Genomic DNA, 21,849 nt, shown 5'->3' on the forward strand with positions numbered 1-21,849 from the left:
TGAGTTCTTTGTTAGTCTTCCCATATGTTTTATGCTACCACTTTATTTCCATTGTTATGTAGTATCTACCTCTCTGTGTGTACTATTTCTAATGCTCCTAATACTGTATTGCTCTCTGAAGCTTAACTCCTGTAATATTTTAAACTAGTTGTAATTGATTTTTTTTTGCAGTCCACTTTCATTTGTGTGGCTTAATTATTATTTTTTTTATCCACAGGACAAACTGAAAATTGCATTAACAACTCTAGATTTCAGAGTAAAACATTTTAAACATTTGCAAATCAAAAAGGAGAAGGAAACTGCAGACATACAGGTATGGAGACTGTTTAGTTAAAGACGTCTTGACTATAAAGAATGATGAATGCATAAAGACATCAGTTGCACATTTTAGACTGCTATATTGTTATATTTTAAAACAAAGTTTAGGGCATGTATGTTTTACTGGTTGTTGATGAGCAAAGTTTGAAAAGCTTATTGGCTGTGCTTTTTGTCTTGACAGCTGGCCAGTGATGAAGCATAGAATTTTATAGGTTCATAGGTAAGAAATAGGCAATCAGTTTGCAGACCATTTCAAGCCAAGCCTAGTCAAAAACTTTATTCAATAATTCCTCCAGCCTCAAGGAGGGCAAGACAAGATAGACCAGAGGAGAATTTGAGGCTGACCATCCAGTTATCTAGGTTTACCTTGAAGGTAGTGTTTGATACGGCAGTGAAGTTTGTTCCAGAGTTGAGACATTTTTCTGAATATGAATGTATCACGCCATGTCTTTTTTTATTAGCTGATGAAGGTTTATTTCCTTTAACCAAGTATTTGCGGTACAATTAGTTCTGCAATGGAACAGGATGTGAAGTAGGAGTGGATCTTTCTTGGATAAAAGACTAGACACAGATCACCATTATTTAAATTTGACTTCAGATGTTCAGCGAATTGTGAGGACAATAATGTTATATACTTAGCTACATGTGAGGTATGTCCTGCCTTCTATATAGGCATGACGATTAGAAGGTTTAGAGACAGGATACAGGAACACATATATGCAATCAGGAAAGCAGATTCAAAGAATGCATTATCTAAACATATTATAGAATGTCCGGAACACAAATTTACTTTCAGGGTGTTACAAAAAAGATTTTTAAATAAGAGAAGGGGTGATAGATTCAATGATTTAGAGAGTTTAGAACTAAACTGGATTTTCAGGTTTCGAGCACAGTATTATCCGGGCCTGAATAGTTATGTTAGTATTAGATCTCTTTTAAAAAAACGAAAATATCATTGAATAACAACATATACACTAATAATGCATAACATTTATAAGCAATTTATAATATATTATATATTTAAATATACATATATATATATATATATATATATATATTTTCATTCATTATACATAGTTTATTCATATTATTCATTGAACCTTGCCTGTCTAATAGTTTGTCATTGGCATTTTAGACACATGTCTAGTGTTTCCATAGTGATTTAGTTATACTATACAGTTCTCACTATGACTTGTATATGGATTATAATTATGTTATAGATGCATCTTTTAATTGATGTATACTTAGTTTTTAAAAAAAATTTTAATTTTTATTTACTTACTTTTCATTATTATTTTTTGGATATGTTAATATTTTATACAATAGATGGAATAGTAATAATTAGGATAGTTAGCATAATTTTCCATGAGTTTATTAACAATTTTTTGCTCCTTTATATAAATTGATTCTACACATTATTTATTTAAATTAAACTCCATTATATTTAATACATATATATATAAATAATTTTAAAGAGTTTTTAAGATTTCTTGATATAAGTTTAAAATAAACAATATAAATAGAATAATGATATATATATATTTTAAATACATTTTTATTATATGTGTTTGCAGATTTTATATTGTTTTAAAACATGCTTTTGAGAGTTATGTATTGAGGGTGTGAGACTTGCTTTATTTATTAATATACATATATATAAACTCTTAAGATCATAGACAGTTGATATGCAACAATTTACTGGTTATTAACCAAGTTGCGATACACTTTTATTCAATAGCAGCATAGATTTTATGTAATGTTCTACAAGCTTCGGTGTTTGTAAGAAGCTTTGTAAGTACTTGGAGTTTATATCTTTAAATGCATCAGCTATATACCTTATTTAATTGACTCAATTGTACTAATTAACTGATCAATTTATTACTAGAATACTATATATATAGAGACATTTTTTATTGTGTTACATTCGTCTGAAGAAGCTGCGTGATAGCATAGCCGCGCGCCACTTACTCTATGTAAAATAAAGGATCTGCTTACTCTCGGTGGTTGATCTACAATTTCTTCTTTACACCATGGTGGACTTTGTAAGAGTCTGAGTACAGAAAAAGGGCTACCAGTCTCTCTGATGACCAAGCAAGATTTTTGAGGCCACTGATCTTTTTAGTTATGAGTCTCTGAGGCCTCTCAAGCTATGTGATATGTTAAGGCAAATACATGCCAAAATGTGCATTATATTCAATAATGGGTATGCTAAGATATGAATAAAGGAGAATTAACACTTCTTTGGAACCAGTGGAGATAACTTTGAAATTAGATGAGCCAGATAAAAGGCTTTTTGAACTACTGTGGAGACATGATGGTCAAATGATAATGAAATATCAGTAAATTTGCTTAAATCCCTTATAACAATGTCTTATTGGAGGGGTGCATTCCCTGTATGTTTAGTGAAACTGTTCTGTTTACCAGAATGAACTACGCTTCATTTTTTTACATTTAATGTGAGACCATTGCCAGTTGTTGACCTTGGTTATCCCTTGTTGCAGTATATGTGAGTCAGCTGAAGATCAAATAACAATCAGTTTACAGTTGTCTGCAAATTTTGTTAACCATAGACCAGCAGTGCTGGCCTGAAGGTCTGCAAAATTTATGCCAAATAGGAGATAGCCCAAAACTGAGCTGTGTGGTGCACCACTGGTAAACTTTTTACTTTCAGAAGTGGCATATGTGACTCTCACATTATGGGTTCTGTCTGATGAGCAGTTAGCTATTCACAGCAAAATGTAAGGATTTATACTCCTATTTTCTAGGCTGTCAATAATGCCTGCATGGGGAATAGTGAAAAAGGTGTTGGCCAGATCCAGATATGCTGTATGCACTGCATAAACAGTATTCACTGCATAGTTACTCTTTCAAATAAATTAATGAGGTTAAAGATGTCCAGATTTATTTATGTTCCATTTGTTTGACCCTGGTTTACACAAGGCAGTTCATAAAATTAATTTAATAGTATGATCCAGAGAAGCCATTCTGTGTTGTGGCAGAAGGGCTGGTCTTAGCAAGTGTGGGGCCCAGCTGAGTTATGTTTAGGAAGCACCAAGCCACCACCCTCCTCACAGAGTCACAACCCTCCCAGGTATTCCATGCCCTTCTCTATTTTTGTGGTTAATTTGGAGTTTATTTTGCTCTGGCTACTGATAAAGATTAAAAAATTATTGCTGGAGTTCAGATTGCAGGACTTTGAGACATCTTTTTCTATGGAATAATAAAATATCATCTGCAAAGAGGGTAATGTTAAATTCAGGTGATTTTTTTAAGTAGTGTGATGATATGAAGTATTGCCAGCTATGCCAGGAGAAGATTCATGAGCAATTTGTTTTTGAAACCTGACAAAATGGATCGCTCACAAACACCAACTTCATCTTGCCTTGCTTTAGAAAGTAACCAGGTAATAGTAATTGTTTAAATCACTCAAGAAAATATAGTGAAATTAGTTAAGTACTGTTTTTTCTATATCTGTGTGAATCTATCCATCTTGTTGTTTTTAATATTTTCTGTGATTGAAACTCTGTTGTTTATTTTAAATAGATATTTAGTATTTTCATGTTCTTTTATTATTTATTATTAAATGTATTTACATTTTTCATTGCGGCTGGTCTTTTTTAGAGAATGTTTTAATATATGAGAGTAACAGAGAGTGAGAGAGAGAAACCCAGCCCCCAGACTGAGTGTTTCCGGTGTGCTCTTAAGGGAAATTGTGCTTGGTGCAGAGAGCTGGATTTGGAAATACTGTGTGCATCTATTTTTGTTCCAAGTGAACACTCCTCTCCAATGTCAGTGATCAGGATTAAGACTCCTTGATTACTGGTCCAGAGCAGGGGCACCACATATTGGTGAGCGGTGGTGTGGATATTAATTGAACCTCTGTAGCCTGTAAGCAGTTGTCACTGAAGGTGTGTGTACTCTCAGCAGCCATAAGGTAAACATGTAGAGTTTAATTTTCACAACAGTTTTATTTATTTTTTGTTAGTTTAGTTTAGTCAGTAAAAGCAGGCAAAGATGTCAGCAGAGGATTATGGCAAGCCGACAAAGAAAAAGTTGGCCATGGTGTGTGAAGCCAAATGATGGGTGCATGCCAAACTGACTAAAGAGGAAATTATTCCAGCCTTAGTTTTAGTTGTAGCCCAGACCAGCAACCAGGAGGATAACCAGTCTGATGATGTGGATTTGCAGCCTTCAGAAACAGGACAGTTTACTTTTTTCTCATAGGACTTAAAATCCATCTGGAGTTAGAGACTTGAACTGGAGGCTAAGTGTTTGGAATTAGTCAGCAGAGAGAGACTGCAGCATTTGGAGGCTGAAGAAAATGAGAGATTGCGTCATTTGGAGGCCAAAGAAAATAAGAAACAATGCAACATGAGAGGGAGATGCTTACTCTTCGTCAGGGTCATGGAGATAATGGGAAGGGGAATAACAGAACCCCAGAAGCAATAAAAGTCAGTAAATTTCATCCACAGTTTAAAGAGGGTGATAATTTTGATAGTTTTATTCATATATTAAGTATGTATACAGTATAATGTTGACCAAGAGCTTTGGGTATGGTTCCTGACCCCCTTACTCCATGGTAAAGTTGTAACTGCAATTTCTAAATTGTCTGATACTGATTGTTTAAACTAAGATAAAGTAAAACAATGTTTATTGGAATGTTAACACCTGAAACTTACAGAAAAAAGTTTCATGAGCATAGACGCAAGGCAGATGAAGTGTACGTGATTATATTGCTGACTTAAGCACTTATTTTCATAGGTGGGTGAGTGTCAGGTCACCACATTTCAAAGGTTGGCAGATCCTTTGGTGAGGGAACAAGCCCTAAGACTTTGCCTGAGGACATGAGAATCTGGTTGGCAGACCATGAGTGTAACTCTGCAGATGAGCTGGGGAAAAAAGGGGATCTGTAGTTTGCAAGCAGGGCATCACTGCACAAAAAGGGGATACCTAGTGCTTCACATGGATATAAGAGAACCCATGGTGTGCAGCCTAAACCACCCCAACAGACTCCACCAGTGCCAGGGGAAGCCACTAGTTCAGCTACATGACCAGGATCGAGGGTTAGATGTTTGAAATGTAACAAGTGGGGCCATGTAGCATATAGATGTCCACGGAAGCAAGGTGGGGTTGCCAGCAAGTGGGCGTAACAGTATGCCAGTGGTAAGTTGTTTGGAGACAACAGGGGTACCAGGCTTTCACTGGAGTGTATATCCTATCTTAGTTGATGAAAAACAGGCCACAGCTAAGAGAGAGACAGCTTCTGACATAACCATTGTGAAGCCTGCAGTGGTTAAACAGCAGCAGTACTTGTTGAGCAGTCCATTCTAGTCAGAGCTTTAGGAGGGACACTATTCTAAATGCCTTTGGCCAGGGTTCACCTTGACTGGGAGGTTGGAAAATGAACCAAACAAGTAGGTGTGTTTGAGGATATCTTTGCCGATGTCTTGATAGGGAATGATTTTGAAAATGCAGTACTTTTTGTGCATGCAGTGACACTCAATCAGACTAGGAGACAGGCATGTTGGTCTGATAGCCTGCAGGAGACCCAGACAGACCCCACACCTGAAGCTGGGGCTGGTGATGTGGCTATTTCAGGGAGAGAGCTACCCTGTAGCAGTGAGCCTCAAGGTGAGCCACAGCTGACAGTAGGTACTGATGTTCCCTTGGACAGAGTGTGACTGCAAGGGCAGAGGTGAGTGGTAGTACCCATGCTGTGACTGTGAGGTACCGCTGTCAAAGGATACCAGACTTCTTATGCAAGGGGAGCTGGAAAGGGTCAGAAAGGTAGAGCTGAGACAGGCTCAGCTCTCGGACCCTACACTAAGAGGCTTGAGGGAGGTAGCTAGGGAGGCATCTGATTCTCAAGGAAATGGGAGTCTATATACTGGAAGAAAGGGTTACTGTATAGAGAGCAGACCCCTGAAGGAGGGCTAGAGGGTGAGCTAATACAACAGTTGGTAGTGCCCAGAGCCTACCATCAGGCTATGGCTAGAAGTGCTAATGACATTCCTTTTGCAGGTTATATAGGCACAAAGCATACCAATTGACTTATGCAGAACTATTATTGTCCTGGGATTGCAAGGGATGTAACAGGGTACTGCAGGATCTGTGAGCAGTGCCAGAAAGTAAGCAAGGCAGGAGAGATGGTCAAAGTTCCTTTGATGCATTTGCCTGTGATTATGGAGCCATTTCAGAGGGTAGCTATGGATATTGTAGGGCCTTTGAGTACCCAAGTTCCACAGGGAAGAAGTATTTCCTGGTAGTATTTGATTATGCTACTAAATACCCTGAGGTGGTGACTCTGTCCTCCATCGAGGCAGAGATGGTGGCAAATGCTTTGTTAGAGATTTTCAGCAGGGTAGGTTTCCAGAGAGAAATACTGACTGACAGAGGTGCCAATTTCTTGTCAGATATGCTGTCTTTTCTGTGGGAATGCTGTGGGGTGAAGCACCTAAGAACCACTTCCTACCACCCCCGGAATAATGGTCTTGTGAAGAGGTTAAACTCTACACTAAAGACCATGCTACAAGCATTTGTAGACCAGTTTAAGAGTGTGTGTGCCAAATTTTTGCCCCATCTGCTGTTTGCATACAGAGAGGTACCCTAGGAATCCACTTTCTTTCATCATTTGAGTTCCTGTATGGGCATACAATGTGAGGGGGCCTTCCCACAAGGAGTGTGCTGTGGTATATGTGCTAAACCACAAGACAGGGCTTAGGGAGCTCATGGGCTTGGCCCACAAGAACCTGGTAGGAGCCCAACAGCAGGAAACTGTCTGGTATGACAGGAATGCTCAAGCCCGACAGTATTCTGTGGCACAGCAGTTTATGGTGCTCATTCTTGTCAGACACAATAAGCTGCAGGCAGCTTGGTAGGGATCCTTTGAAGTGGTGAGGAAGGTCGGTGATGATAACTACATGGTAAACCTGCTAGGCAGGAGGCAGAGGTACAGATTGTACTATGTTAACATGATGGAGTCTTACCATGATAGGGAGGCCTTTGTGCTAAGTGTTTGCAGTGAGAGGCAGGAGGAGTCTGAGGGGGATCTATGGCTATATCGAGCCAGCCAGCAAAATGCCAAATTATTAAGGTTGCAGGCATATGACATGACAGTGCAGCAGTGGGGTCAGCAATGCTAGTGCAGATGGACTGTGAAGACACGGTATGTTAATGTGTTCCCAGACAGGCTCATGTCCCTCAAGCCAAGTTTCTCAAGGGTCACTTGAAAAACTAGCTTGAGTCTTCAAAGGGGTAGAGATGTGATGATGTGAGGTATAACCAGCTATGCCTGGACAAGTCTCAGAGCAGTCTGTTTTTGAAACCAGACAAAGAAGCATTACTCACCCATTTCATGTTGCCTTGCTTATGTAAGTAACCAGTGAATAGTAATTCTTTAGATCAGTCAGGAAAATATACAGAGATTAGTTAAGTAATGTTTTTCTGTATCTGTGTGACTTTATCCATCTGTGTTTAATATTTTATGTGATTGAAACTTTGGTGTTTTATTGTAAATAGATATTGAGTATTTTCATGTTCTTTTTATTATTTATTATTAAATACATTTAAACTTTTCATTGTGGCTGGTCTTTTAGAGAATATTTAACTTTTGAGAGTACTATTTATTTAGTGATACTGTGGCTGCTCCTGAAAGCCTTGCTGCATTGGTCAAACACTACCATTTGTATTAGTGTTAATTTTACTCCGTATAATTGGGTACCCTTGTAACAGCTTTGAAGTAGCTGGCTGATGGCAGTGAACCTACCATATAGTCTGGGCCTAGCTGGGAAATCTGTGCCAGCCTTTCCCAGGTGTGTCTGTGTGTGTCTTTGTGTGTGTCTCTGTCTGTGTGAACAGGGACACAGAGCACTGGCTTCACAGAGAGGGTGGTGGAGTATTTGTCTTGGAACACTGTCTACTGAGGACTCAACTCTACAACTGTTCTAGTGGGGAGTCTTACAGTGGGCCTGGATAGAGAGAGGGAAACCCCGCCCCCAGACTGAGTGTGTTCCCTGTGTGCTCATAAGGGAAATAGTGCTTGGTGCAGAGAACTGCATCTAGAAATACTGTGTGCATCTATTTTTGTTCCAAGTGAATGCTCCTCTCCACTGTCAGTGGTGAGGATTAAGACACCTTGATTACTGGCCCAGAGCAGGGACATCACAAGTAGCATCATTAATGAATAAATAAAACAGTAGGAAGCCTAAAACATATTATTGAGGGACATCTAATTTTAGTGTCCCATTAGTGGACATCTGATTGTTAGAGTAAACTTTAAATGTCTTGCTGTGAAGATAGCTATCCAACCAGGTCATGGCATTTCTCCCAAACTGAATTTTTAAAACTTAGCAAGCAGAATTTTGTGTTCAGCAGTTTCAAAGTCATGGGTCAAGTTCACAAAAATACCTGCTATAAGGGGACTATCATTTGGGTTACTCTAGACAGTATAATTTGCTGAGACTATAGTGATGTTTGTGCTAAACCTGTTTCTGCATCCATGCTGTCTATCCGATAGAATCCCAAAACTATTAAAACGTTTAAGCAGTTGCTTAAAGAACTCTTTCAAAATATCTTTGCAAGAGACTAAAGAGTACAGATAGGTCAATACTGTTTATGGGTTTTGGGCTGGGGTACCTTAGAAGAGGTATAATTAAGGGCTGGTGGAACAATTCCTGTGCTAAGTGAGAGGTTATAAATATAAATTAGGGGTTCTGCTATTTTGTCTGATGCTTTTATATGGAAGTAGTAACCATCCTGAAATCCTCTGTCAAATAAATTCACACACTTATTTTTATCCAAATGTGTCTCCTGCAACATTGCTAGTAGCACCCTACATTTCTTAATATAATTCAGTACTCTCTTTTTTTTTTTTTCCTTTTTGTCTATACCTGTGGCTGTCTACATTCTGAAATGATGTAGAAAGAATAGCCATTAAGGTAGAAGGGTGTTACTCCCACCTATTGTGTATGACAGTTCTGTAGAATGTGTATTTCTAAATTCTGTTTTGTGTGTGCAGACTGTTTGGTAGGCTGGTCTTTTATACAGTTGTTTCTTTTAATGTCTGTGTCAATCTATCACACATTTTTCAAGACTTTTCGCTTTACTGAAAACCCAGCAGACAAAAAAGTAAGTAAATTTTCCAAAATCTCTATCCCATATTTATTAACTTAGGACAATACACAAAACTGTGTACATTGTCAGTAAATCAAGTTTAAACCTAAAGGTAGGAGCAATTTCCCCAAATTGACAACTGCTCATGCAGGTATTACTTAATCTAAAATTAAGGCTGTGTTCCAACTTAACACTGATTGCTGTCTGTACTTTTGTTATTTCTGTTCCCTCACAAAAATAAGAGATACAGTTTGTGGCCAGAGACGAGTCATGATGGTTGAGACAATGTCCTATAGAGATGACAAATTCCTGTTGGTGGAAATCTGTCTCTGTGGAGGGAAAACAATCTCATGTTCCTTTTTATTCTTTGACCTGCGAAAACTGTGGCTTTGTGAGTTTCTATATCTGTAAGCATGGAGGCATTGCTGCAGAGACTGGTGGACTCATAGACAATGGACGGCGCAGTGGTAGCATTGTTGCCTCACAGCAAGAGTTTCTCTGGTTTGATTCTCATCTGGGGTGCCTTCTGTGCGGAGTCTGCATGTCCTCCCTGCGTTTGTGTTGGTTTCCTCTGGATGCTCCGATTTCCTCCCACTTTAAAAAGACATAAGTCTGGAGTGTTTCTCCCTGGGCCTCCACTGACAATTGGCTCGTTCCAAGTCGGACTTTCCCAGTCAACAAATGTTAAATAAATAAAAATAAATAGGACAGAACAACAACTGAGACATTTGCAGCAGTAGCTTGTGTGACTGGATAACAAAACTGCCAACTTGGATCTCTGCCACATAGGTACTTAATCAAGTAGGAGCTATGTTAAGGAACTGTTAGCTAGTGTTTATATAATACAAGGAGTAAAATTTTGTAACTGGTCTTTTATTTTATAGCATCTGGTATTTGTATAACAGATGTTAAAGTTTTTGCCTGAACTTGACAACAACTGTAAAGAACAATATAAGAGTTTTGGTTAATAGCAAAATGTTTAAAAAGTGCAGTCTTTGTTTCAAAGGTTGAAAGTTTAGAAATAAATGTATCATTTTTATTAAAACAAAATATAAAGAATAATGTGTTAATTGGTTACAAATGTGAAGGGAAAGGTCACTTTGCAAAGTTATGTAAAGGAATTACCAATATGAGAACTGAAAAGCAAATTTTAGAAATGTGTGTTCCATCATTTGGAATAACAAGTGTACCAAGTGTTACTAGGTTAAAATGTACTATATTTTTATAAGCATGAGTGATTCAAGCACTTCTAGATGCTTAAAGCACAATATCCTTTATCAAGGGCTCCCTGTTGTATAAACCTAATCTAATTTTTGATTGTTAATATTCTTATCTCATTACATGAAACTGTGGATATGCGCTATTGCATGTGATAGATAAGTTGTGCAACCCATCCTGTCTGCCTGTCCTGAGAGGATCAAACTCTGATCTGCTTGAAACAGGGCTGTAAATTTTATGCTCTGTGGTTGTAACCCCTGATATGGCCCATAAGTAAATATTAGGAAAACATTTTTCCCATTTTCAAGCACTATACAAAATGTGAGATAAGAGAGAATTCATAGATATATTGTAGAAATCTGATGTATATAAAATGTATTTATTTACTTATTTATTTATTTAATATTTGTTTACCAGGAAAGTGTGACTGGGACAGAGCCCTTTTTCAGCAGAGACCCAGGGAGAAATGCTCCAGATGCATGTCTTTTGGAATGTGGGAGGAAACCGGAGCACACGGAGGAAACCCAGGTGAACGCAGGGAGGACATACATACAGACTTTGCACAGAAGACACCCCAGCCAAGAATCGTACCAGAGAACCTCTTGATGTGAGGCGACAATGCTAACTGCTGCACCACTGTGCTGACTACAGATAATGAAGAGAGAGCAGTAACCTAATATTCCATATAAAAATGGGGAGGATGGTGAGTACAGCAGCAATATAGAGGCAAAATCTGGACTAGGGAGTTGGCCTAGAAAAAAACAAAAGAAAAGAGCTTGCTCACTACGTTTCAGCCAGCAAGAGCAGAATCTGCAGAGGTGTGAGGTCTGCACACCAAAATATTACGTCTTGCCAAGATCTAACTGCTTTTAGTTTGAGACTTTTACATCAGAGTATTGCAGCCTGGAAGGATGGACCAACATCTAAGTGTAAAATAAGTAAAAATAAGAGAGAGAGAGACTAAGCCAGTGAAATTTGAAAAGTGTTACAAAGCAAGGAGTATGTGTAATTGTGGTTTGACAGTGGTACAAGGCAGAGAGCAGAGGAATATTTGCAGATTGAAAGTCCTTCAAGGCAGGAAATGTAAGTGATTAGTAGTACTGAAAAGAAGAAATCTCTCACTGAGAAAGCACACCATATGGAAGTAAGTTTTAGAATAAAAAATCTACAAGCTGGGTCATATTTTGAACTTTCTTTCCAGTTAAAAAGGAAAACCAGAGTAGAGGACAATAAGCAATATGTGAGAGTTCAGAGACGGTAGTCTACCCGCAACAGGTTGGTTCAATGTAGTTAGAAGGAGACATAGTACCCAACCAGAGATCTAAACCCACTTTTTTAGTGTGTGACAGAAAAATCAGGAATCTTGGCGGCAGTTAATTGTAAGCAGTGTCACAGTAATGTAGGTGGATGCAATTTGTTCTGAGATTTCCTTTTCTGATGGACATGAAGGAAAAAAGGAAACAGAAAGTGGTAAATGTTCCTACAAAGGTAGAAGAAAACATCTTGGCTAATAAAAATGCAATGAAAGAGTGACATGTACTCACCCTGAAACAGAAGGAGATGAAATATGTTCAGAACTTCCTTTTCAGAGAGACATAGAGAAGAAGCAGTACATGAGAAGTTGGTTTGCATCCATTCTGTGGTATCCTTCTGTCCTAGGAAAGGGATAGATTACTGAAGGAGTAATGTTGATTCACCCTTAAATGGAGGGAGAGGAATGTAGAGAAAGTAAGAAAAATAAGCTAGTGTGTGCTGAGAGACAAGGTGACACTGAACAGAGTCCCAAAGAGATTCCTGTGTAAAACATAGAGGAAGGGGTTCTGCACATCAGGTTGGTGAAGAGAAGGAAACAGAAAAATTAAATGAGGCAGAGATTGAAACAGACAGAGCCAAAGCTTGCTGGTGGTCAGAAGGATTCTGTCTATTTTTAGAAGTGTGTTGGGCTAACAGACCAGTAAAAACTAAAACTATAGGAGATGTTACTATAGGAAATGAAAATGAGGTAAAGAGATGATACCGAATGTAGAACCATAAGGGATGTCAGTATAGAAACATAAATGAACTGATGTGGAATTCTGAGTCTAGAGCTGTAAGGCATATCCATATAGAAACTTAAGGAATATCTACCTTACAGACATGCACAGAAGCTTGCATGAACTATTAGTATAGATACAGATTAGATACAGGTGGAAGAAAGGCGCTTGCATGAGGACCTTCAGAACGGAGCAAGTGTAAGGCAGTGAGATAAGAAGGAGAGTGCAGAGATCTGAGCCTATTTCTGCTAAAGTAAAACGGAAAATGCAATTGAAAGTGTACTGTTACCCTTTGAAGTAAAAGGGTAACAGTAAAGAAGAAAACAAAAAAATAAAGGACTGCCCTCCGTTCAAACTAAGGTAGAGAACCAAGCTGCTAAAGGAAGTGGACTTAACAGTAAACCGCATAAATTTTAACCAAGTAGATGCCTGTTAAATAAGATGATTTGCATAGTGGGGGAAGTAAAATCTTCAGAGCAAATGTCATAAATGGGAGTGACAGGATAGAAGAACAGAACATATAGGAAGTAAAAGTGCATAGTAGTCCTGCATTACATAGAGAATCAAACCTGAACTGTCTAGCTGAAGAACACATTAACATGGAGACTGTTGGAGCTGTACACAGTGTGAGTAGATAAGTTGTGCAGAATGGTGTCTGATGCCAAGCAAGAGTGAAACAGGCATAGCATTTGCCCTTAGCACTAAGTTAAAACTGTTGATGGAAAAGAATTGTGTATTTCATTGCATGCATATAATCTCCATGACAGTAATTCAGTGAGTGCAATGAAAATGCTTTTTAAAAAGAATGGATGCTGCCTTTTTAACAGACAGATTTCAGCAGTACAGTGAACTTACTGACAGCAGCGACAAGTGAGTAAGGCAGAAACCTGTAAGGAAAATATAAGGAGAAAAGGTACAGAGGTTAGCAAAAGATATTCATGCATTCTGTATAAGAAACAAGTGTTCGGAGATAGAAGTAATATACAAGATTAATTTTAGGGGGTATACACAGCATCCCTAGGAAAGGAAACATTTTGACAGCTGGTAAGTAAATTTAAGAGTTGATATTAGGGAAGCTTGCAACACTTGGGATATCCTGTTTGATAAAGGGAAGAGCCTGTTTAGGTATGGAGTAGATAATTTACACACACAGTTATAAAAGAGTGACTTCCATAGCATAACATCCAGTAAAAGAGAGATGTTAAGGAACAGGCAGAGTTACAGTATGAGCTAAAAGGGGTAACACCTGTGACACAGGCTGCAGTCAAATAGAAGTTTCTGTTGGGTAGTAAGAGCAATTTGATGAAGATAATTTTCTACATTAATTCAGTTTACATGAAAACTTCTGCAGAAGGGCAGATGATGCTTCATTCAAAATATCAGAACCAAGATAAATAGCAGTAAAAGGAAATTATGTAGGAATGACTTATAGGAGCTATAGTAGAAAAGTGTTATCTGATAGAGAATATATTGTGCCCCATAAGTGAATTGTCAGGTTGTATAAGACAGACTACCTATCAAGAGGAGTCTGAATCACCTCATTTTGTGTTTAGAAAGGGGTACTTGTTGCACATGGAGCTTGTTGATGCTGTAAAAACAAACTTTATTAAATTCTTGTGACTTTGTACTGTCTTAATGGAAAATGTGTTAAAATATGTATGTTTCTTTAAATATATAGCCAGCAAATAATGGTCAGTCACAGGGACTTCATTTCAGTCTAAAACAGAGCAGTTTGGAAGGTGAAATTGAGTGAGAGAGCTCATCAGTGGAAGGGTCGTGAGATACTGGAACCATGGATTGGGGCTAGTCTGTGCAGCTTCATTTATAAACTGATTAAATTGCGGAATTAAGAGTGAGACCTTGGAGAAAGGCCTGGAGGTTTTTGTGGCTGAGAATGGAAGTATGTTGTGGAATACCTGAGCATGATTGAAGGTGGACCTTGGAAAGAGGCTTGCATGTGTTCTGATGGAATTTTCCATGGAGTGGTAAACTTTATTGACTGAACTTTATTTTGAAGATGCTGTTTATTTATTTATTTATTTATTTGTGTGTGTGTGTTTATGAAAACAAGTCTTCCATTATTTTGATTTAATGATTAAGTATGAGTTTGTGACTGGCATGAGTCTAGTATCTTCATAAATACTACAATATTCATATATTTTTTCCCATATAAATAACTTTTACCCAGTAAAGGTTATGTTCTTATTGAGTATGTATCCCCCTCCTACTCCTCCGCAGAGCATCCTTGACTGCTGGTGGTCCTCTCTCTTAGCCAGCCATACTGGTGGGTTCTGTCTTCATTCCAGTAGCAGGTCACCAGTGATACAGATGCCTTACCTCTGTGTTAACGGGCTGGTCTGTACTCATTTTGTTTTATAAGGAAAATGCCTGGATGCAGATGATATTGTCATGTACATGAATTAATCTTGCCTCTTTATGTATTCATTGTTTGCCAGGAAGATGTGTTTTGTTTGGAACAATACATTTCACAAGAATTTGCAAAACTTCACCAGTTTCTGCAAGATAAGGAGCAAAAACTCATCCAGCAGCTTAAGAATGAAGCATCAAACATTCTGAAAGAAATGGAAGATAATCTTGAACGCATTAAATGTGATGTTTTATCCTCCCATCTGGTAGTGTCCAGTGCTGACTCTGATCTCAAGAATAAAGAGGCAAAAGTTCTAAAAGGCAAGAAAGACACATGTGTACCCATTCAAGCTGATATTACGCCCATCAGACAACATAAAGCTGTTGGTTTCCTTACGGTAAGCCTGTCTTTCATTACTGATTTTGCACATTTTGGGGGGGGGGGGGGTGAGAGGATGTGTGACAGGTAAGATAAAATTTTTGAGAGTACCATATCATCACAGTAAAATTTTGCAAAGTAATTTGCATAATTGTGAAATAGTTATTTACATTTTATTTCATTCTCTTTGCACATATGAAACAGTATTGCCTATATAACTAAATTTGCCATTTATTTATGAATCCTTCCATGAATTATTCCAATTAACATAAAATAATGTTTTATTATAGTATACCTCTGCAACAAATTCAAAATGTATTTGTCAGTGATTTATTAGATGATGTTTAACACCAGTGAGGTGAAGTACATGCCAATGACATGTGATTTGGCACCATAAAAACTTGGAGAGAGGGAATGCCTTTGAAAAAAACATCACATATAGAGTCCCCCCAAGTCTTTCACTTTTGAGATTCTGTCCCCTCATTTCCCCCTAATTTAATATAGCTCTGAGGTTATAATGACTTGAGGCTAGTACATTTAACTCTGGGTACAGAGTCATACTCACACCTCTTTACCTTCAGACATTGAAAATAGTCACAAAGACCCTTGAACAGAAGATACATCCTTCCAAAAAACTGGGCAAATTTGAATACAAATAACCTTTCTGCTTCCAGTACGAATGTGGGATAATATTTAGAAATACATTTTTAAAAAACACATCATCAGAGAGACAGTAGAAAATCTGTATTGCAAATTTCAAAATAAAGTTCAGTCAAAAATAATGTTTGATTGGGGAGATTCTGAAATTTTGTGAAGGGGTAAATCCAGCATGAAAATAGGGACATACCTCCAAAAGTAGGTACATCGTGTCCTGGGATAAACTGGGACCAAAACTAGGACTGCTGCTTCAAAATAGTGACAATTGAGAGGTATGTAATGGAAAACTTTTGCCATTATTGTCATAGTGTTTAGTGAAGTATGTTTTCATCTGGGATTCTTCAGCCATAAATAAAGTTTAGACGAGGCTTTATAAATTGCTACTAGTAGAGGAACCAGTACTTTCTCTGTAAGGCAAGTATTTCCTGAATTAAGCAATAGCCCAGGGAGAGTCAGTGTTAAGAAACCTAGCTTCTGTCTTCACCCATATTGGGGATGGTTTGTTTTCTAATTGAGAAGTGTAAAAGCAATAGCATGCAATTTCCAGTGTTGGAGTCTCTCTAACCAAGAGATGAACATGAGTGAGCATCGTAGACCTCTTTAGTTGCTGCCTCTTGGCTTCCCTTATGAATTGCGAAGATATGTTAAAGACTCTAGACAAATGAGTGTAATTGAAAATACTAGGTGTTTGCCTAAAGACATGAAACAACAAAGGAACCTGTAACATTTTGGTGACTAGGTAGGTACTCTTCCAAACAGAGGCAGCTGCAGTCATTACCATGGATTTACCCAAATAAAGGATTCATCCTATATTCACTTCAACTTCAAATCCAATCTGGTCATTGCATTAGCATGCATTTAGATATTCAGGTGCTTAAAGGGACTGTTTCCCCAATTTAGAGCAACTTTTATGTCAGCCTTTTTTCAAAGCTAATGTTGCTAGGTTTTTAGCAAATATTTCTGACTTCTATAAATTTAAATTTAGATCTGATATGCTTACATAGCTTCATAAATGAAAAAGCAGAAGACAGATATTCTGTGTGTAGGGTATTGTGTTTGAACCTCAGCAAAACATGGCATGCTGGTATGAATATTCTGTGAAGTGTTACCGTTGAGTGTATTATTATTTAAAAGTCTGTCCAGAGTTTATTTGCTAGAAGAAAGTGTTTGGGACACTAGGCACCCCTTTCTTGTACCCCTGTTTAACCAAAGGGTGGTAGAGGCTGAGCAGTTCACCAGCATTTGAGCTCCTGGGATGTATATAAAACCCATATAGTTTGCACAAAGGAGGAGAAAAATCCCATGTATTGGAGAATGTGTGCCAACAATACTGCCAGTTAATGGTAACGAATGTCTTCTCAGAATCAGGACGGATGGCAGTGGTGGGGTTTAATATACTCTGTAGGCCCTGCACGTACATTAGTGGTATACATATGATCAGTGCTTAATCCATCTGCCCCAAGTTCCCACTGATTAGGAGAATTATTCATTGGTTTATAGATGTTTACTAAGCTAATGACCACAAGGGCCTTTTTAAGCCTAGCTGTGCACCCCAAATCTCTGACTAGCTCTGATACCCTAACCGTGGGCCTGGGAGATGAACCATTTACAGGTTATTTGTGTCCATTACAGACATACAGCTCAGATGGCTTAGTGGTAAGTCCCATGGCTATAGTGTGCATGGTCCAGGGTTCAACACCTGTGATGCTTTAAAAATGTTTAACCCTGGGAATCATCTCTGTGTCACTGCTGGACAGAGGCACAACAAACTAATGGGCATAGTATTTTTTAACATAAGGGGTGGCGTAAGCCACAAAAACTCTGGGCTAGGCTTATAAATGCCTTAGGGCAGATAGCCTAGTATAAACCTATGAACCTATGAACATAGGTGCCAAACCAGGGATGAACTTCCGGTTTCCCATCCAATTGTCCAAGTTGCACTTGAATTGGGTTAGGGAGGAACTCTGCTTCACATGGATGGGGACCCTGTTCCATAAACAGGGTAGTCTCTGGGATACATATCTATCTCTCTAGCAGGTCCTATTTATGTCACAGGCAAGGTTTAAGTCTTTAGAACAGGTAATTCTAGTGCTGTTTGTTTTGTCGATATGCAGGAGGTCCATCAGAGTGAGCTATGACGATGCCCTGTATGCCAGGCATAGATCTCCCTTCAAAAGCTTGTAAGGGGAAGGAGTACAGGGATAGGGCCTTGAGGTGGTCTGCATAGGACATATTACTTAAGCCCTGCATTCTCTTAGTGAGGAACCTCCATGGACATTCCAGTGGCTGGATATGTCTGGTTAGGTACATATCAAAGGGGGCATTCTACTCAATGATAGGGCTGATGAATGCCAAATACAGTGGAACAATGACTTCCTTGGACTTGGATGCCATACCCTTGTTTATAAGTTGCGCAGTATAGAATGATTTCCTTACTGTAGACACGTGATGATCAAAGGCTAGATAACTATTTGTGTGTCCCTAAGTCCCTGACTACTGGGTCAGTTCTAAGGGGTGTGTTGTCAGTATGATAGTTAACAGGAAGATCGATGACTTTTTAAAGGATACTGTTATGCATTTCTTGGCATTTAGTTTTAGTCCATGGCTTTGACACCGGTTGTTTGTCTGTCAGCCCCTCCTGGGGAACATCTATGTCAGTGTGAGATTCAATGGCCGTTCCTAATTTGCAATCATCTGCAAAGTTAGTCAGCCAGAGACCACTGACATTGGCCTTGACTTCTGAGAAGTAAATGCCAAAAAGGAGCAGTCCAATGACTGATCCCTGAGGGGCTCCTATTGTGACTGGCCTCTTTGTAGAGGTAGACTTTTTCAATTCTAACTTCCTGAGTCCTGTCTGTGAGCCAGCTGGCTATCCACCGGTTGACATACAGGTTTGTACCTAACCTCTTGAGTTTGTCAGCAATGCCCGAGTGGGTTATTATCTCAAATACCTTGGCCAGGTCAAGATAGGCAGAATGAATGATTTTACCCTCATCCATTGAAGAAGTCCACCAGGTTGAGTGGACACGTTTTGGCCTTGTTATAACCAAAGTGGGTTGGGTCCAGTGTCTGGAGGTTTACTATATCTGTATTGATCATCTCCATAATAATTCTTTCCATGATTTTACAAATAAGACTAGTGAGACCTATGGGTCTGTATATGGCCCACCTTTGTGCAGAGCGATGACTGTTGCCTTTCTCCATTCATGAGGCACAAAGCTTGTCTGGAGATTACAGTTAAATAGTAATTCCAGAAGCCCTGATAGGTCATGTTTCATGCTGTTTAGAAGGCATCCTGGGATACTGTCTCAGCCCATTGATGCAGTGTTCTTGGTCTTAGAGAACTGTATGATACTTTTATTAGGGGAGTTATATTTGATGATATTTCCTAAGGGAAGGTTGAGGGGGAGAGGGGAGTAAAGTTGGAGCTGAATTTATCAGCCAGGAGATTTGTTGTATCTTCTGGCTCAGTATAGGTGGCTCCATTTACAATGAGCTCTGCACACAATTGTGTATTGTCATTGAGGTTGCGGACATAGCTAAAGATGATTTTTTCCGCCTGCTATACAATCAATTGATTTTGTGATTCCACCAGGGTAGCTTGTTTTTTGAGTTAGTTCTGTACTTCTTCCTGGTTGGTACAGTTTTCTCTTTACAGCTATTAACATGCTTGCACAGGATTTCTGTGAACAGCTCTGCACAGGCAGAAGTGTTCTCGGGGTTTATGGGGGCTTAAACTTTTGCCAGGTTCTCACTTCATAGCAGGTAGTTAGTCTTAGAATAGTTCCTGAGTATTCCAGGTGTAGGTGGGGGTCCAGGTTTTATTTTTACTTCAAAGGAGACCATTTTGTGGTCTGACCTTACCAGGAAGGCATAACAGTTTTGGGGTGTGTAGCAGTCTCCCGTATTAGTGAGGACAAGATCCAGTATGGTTACACCCGTGGTTGGTGTATTGACTATCTGGGCCATGGAGTTTGTGCTTACAAAATCCAAGAATCTCTGTGCATGTATGTATGTTTGGTGTGGTGTAGGATTCCCAGTTAATATTGGGGTGATTAAAGTCACCCAAGAATATGGTATTGGGTTTCCTGTGTCAGAGGGGGACCTGTAGCTTGCAAAGAAGTGGTATTAGATTTTACCTATGGTGATTTGAACATGGAGCAGCTCAAGTGCATTGTCCTGTTTGACCAGCCTTGAAGTATATTTATTTTTGATGTAAATAGAGACACCTCCACCTTTAGTCCCTGCCTGTGACGTAGCTGGGCAAAATGTGTGGAAGGCATTATAACCTTGCACTGTTGGTGTGCTCTCCGCGCCTTTAAACCATGTCTCAGTGACCGCACATACATTGGCATTGTCTAGGGTAAAGAGAGCTTCTAGGGAGTGGAGTTTTTTGTTTAGACTCCTAGCACTGAGCAGTAGTACTTTAAGATTTTCTTGGTTTTGATTTGCTGTGTCGGAAGTACTTCAGTTTGGCATTGTCTAAAAAGGCACTATGGGGGAAGACAATATTTTAGCTAATATTTGAAAGCCTAGAGGGGAGAGGTGCAGACCATCCCTGGCAAAGCAGCGTGGTCTGTTGACCATCTCCTTCCATGCTGACAAATATTGCACCCCCATATAATGACACCAGAAACTAAACCAGTTATTAAAGTCAATTATCTTTTGTTCATATTGTGGCATCATCCTTGGAGAAGGTAAAATGCTGCTCAATCCTAGGCTCATACCAGCCGAAGACACACATTTCAAGAGCTCCCATGATGTCTGTCTTCATATATTCTAGGGAGGTACATCTCTGGTCATTTATTTCCAAATGGACTATGACTGAGTCATATTGGTAATTGTGTTCCAGTGACCTGAGTGCATGCATAATGTGGTAGATCCTAGCCCGTGATAAGCAACTGACCGTAACTTTCTCTTTACTCAGACTGGTGAGAGGGGCATCAGTGTGTTTCACAAAGGAGTCTCCAGTGATTAGAGTGTTGGATTGTGTGGTGACTTGCCTTATGAGCTTAGAGGTAAAGGCTCCATGAGATGTAGCTCTATGCGTTGATGTGGGTGTTGTTTTGAAAATGCGCATTTGGGGCTGCTGAGGGTATTTGTTATGTATGCTTCATGAAGGAGGCCTTTGTGGTTTAGAAAAGATTACATGCAAGTGCCTCAGCATATGTGGGTCTGTATGTTTGCTTTGAGTAGTGTGTGATTGGTGCAGTGTGTGTACTACTGACAACCTTATTGACATTAGGAGTACTTTTATGTGAGAGGGTTGCCTCCAGTGATATTGTGTAAATACATCTCTCGCATACCATATCAGTTTGTGTTAGAATTAACTGGTTGTCAGTATACAAGAGACAATTTCTACATTGCCTTGGAATGCCCATATCTACCAAGCCGGTAACGGATTCATATCCATGGCAACAGACCCTTTTTTTTATTAATTAGTTGGCGTGAGAATATCAATGACTGTTAGGGGTATATGGTTTGCAGCTATGTGGACAGTGCATGTCACTACAAACTAGTTGTCCTTTCTGCAAGTAGGTATTGGAGAAATTTCAATTGTGCTTTTACAGGAAAAATGTCATTCAAGGTGTCAGTCTGTACAGAGCACTGCCAAACACTTGAGGGAAACCTAATAAGTAGGTCCTGAAAATGTAAGGATTAAGTATTTAGGCAGATTTTCTGACGTTAGAAAAAAATCAAGCAGTACTTACTGAAAACAAAGAATTAGCTTGTCAAGAATAATGCAAAGAGGGGAGTCACATGAAT

The 21,849-nt window shown here is 38.9% G+C and overlaps 1 protein-coding gene across 1 annotated transcript in view; it reads left to right on the plus strand.

The window, feature by feature from the left end:
- LOC122813860 (zinc finger protein 550-like) overlaps window positions 1-21,849 on the plus strand; it is a 145,907-nt gene that overhangs the window by 21,095 nt on the left and 102,963 nt on the right. Inside the window, exons 2-3 of the mRNA XM_044086399.1 lie at window positions 218-313; window positions 15,137-15,445. Of these exons, the coding sequence (XP_043942334.1) occupies window positions 218-313; window positions 15,137-15,445 (405 nt within the window). The remainder of the gene's footprint in view (window positions 1-217; window positions 314-15,136; window positions 15,446-21,849) is intronic.

This window comes from Protopterus annectens, chromosome 10.part0, assembly GCF_019279795.1.
Source record: "Protopterus annectens isolate FY-2018-M chromosome 10.part0, PAN1.0, whole genome shotgun sequence".
In the NCBI taxonomy this organism is placed as follows: domain Eukaryota; kingdom Metazoa; phylum Chordata; order Ceratodontiformes; family Protopteridae; genus Protopterus; species Protopterus annectens.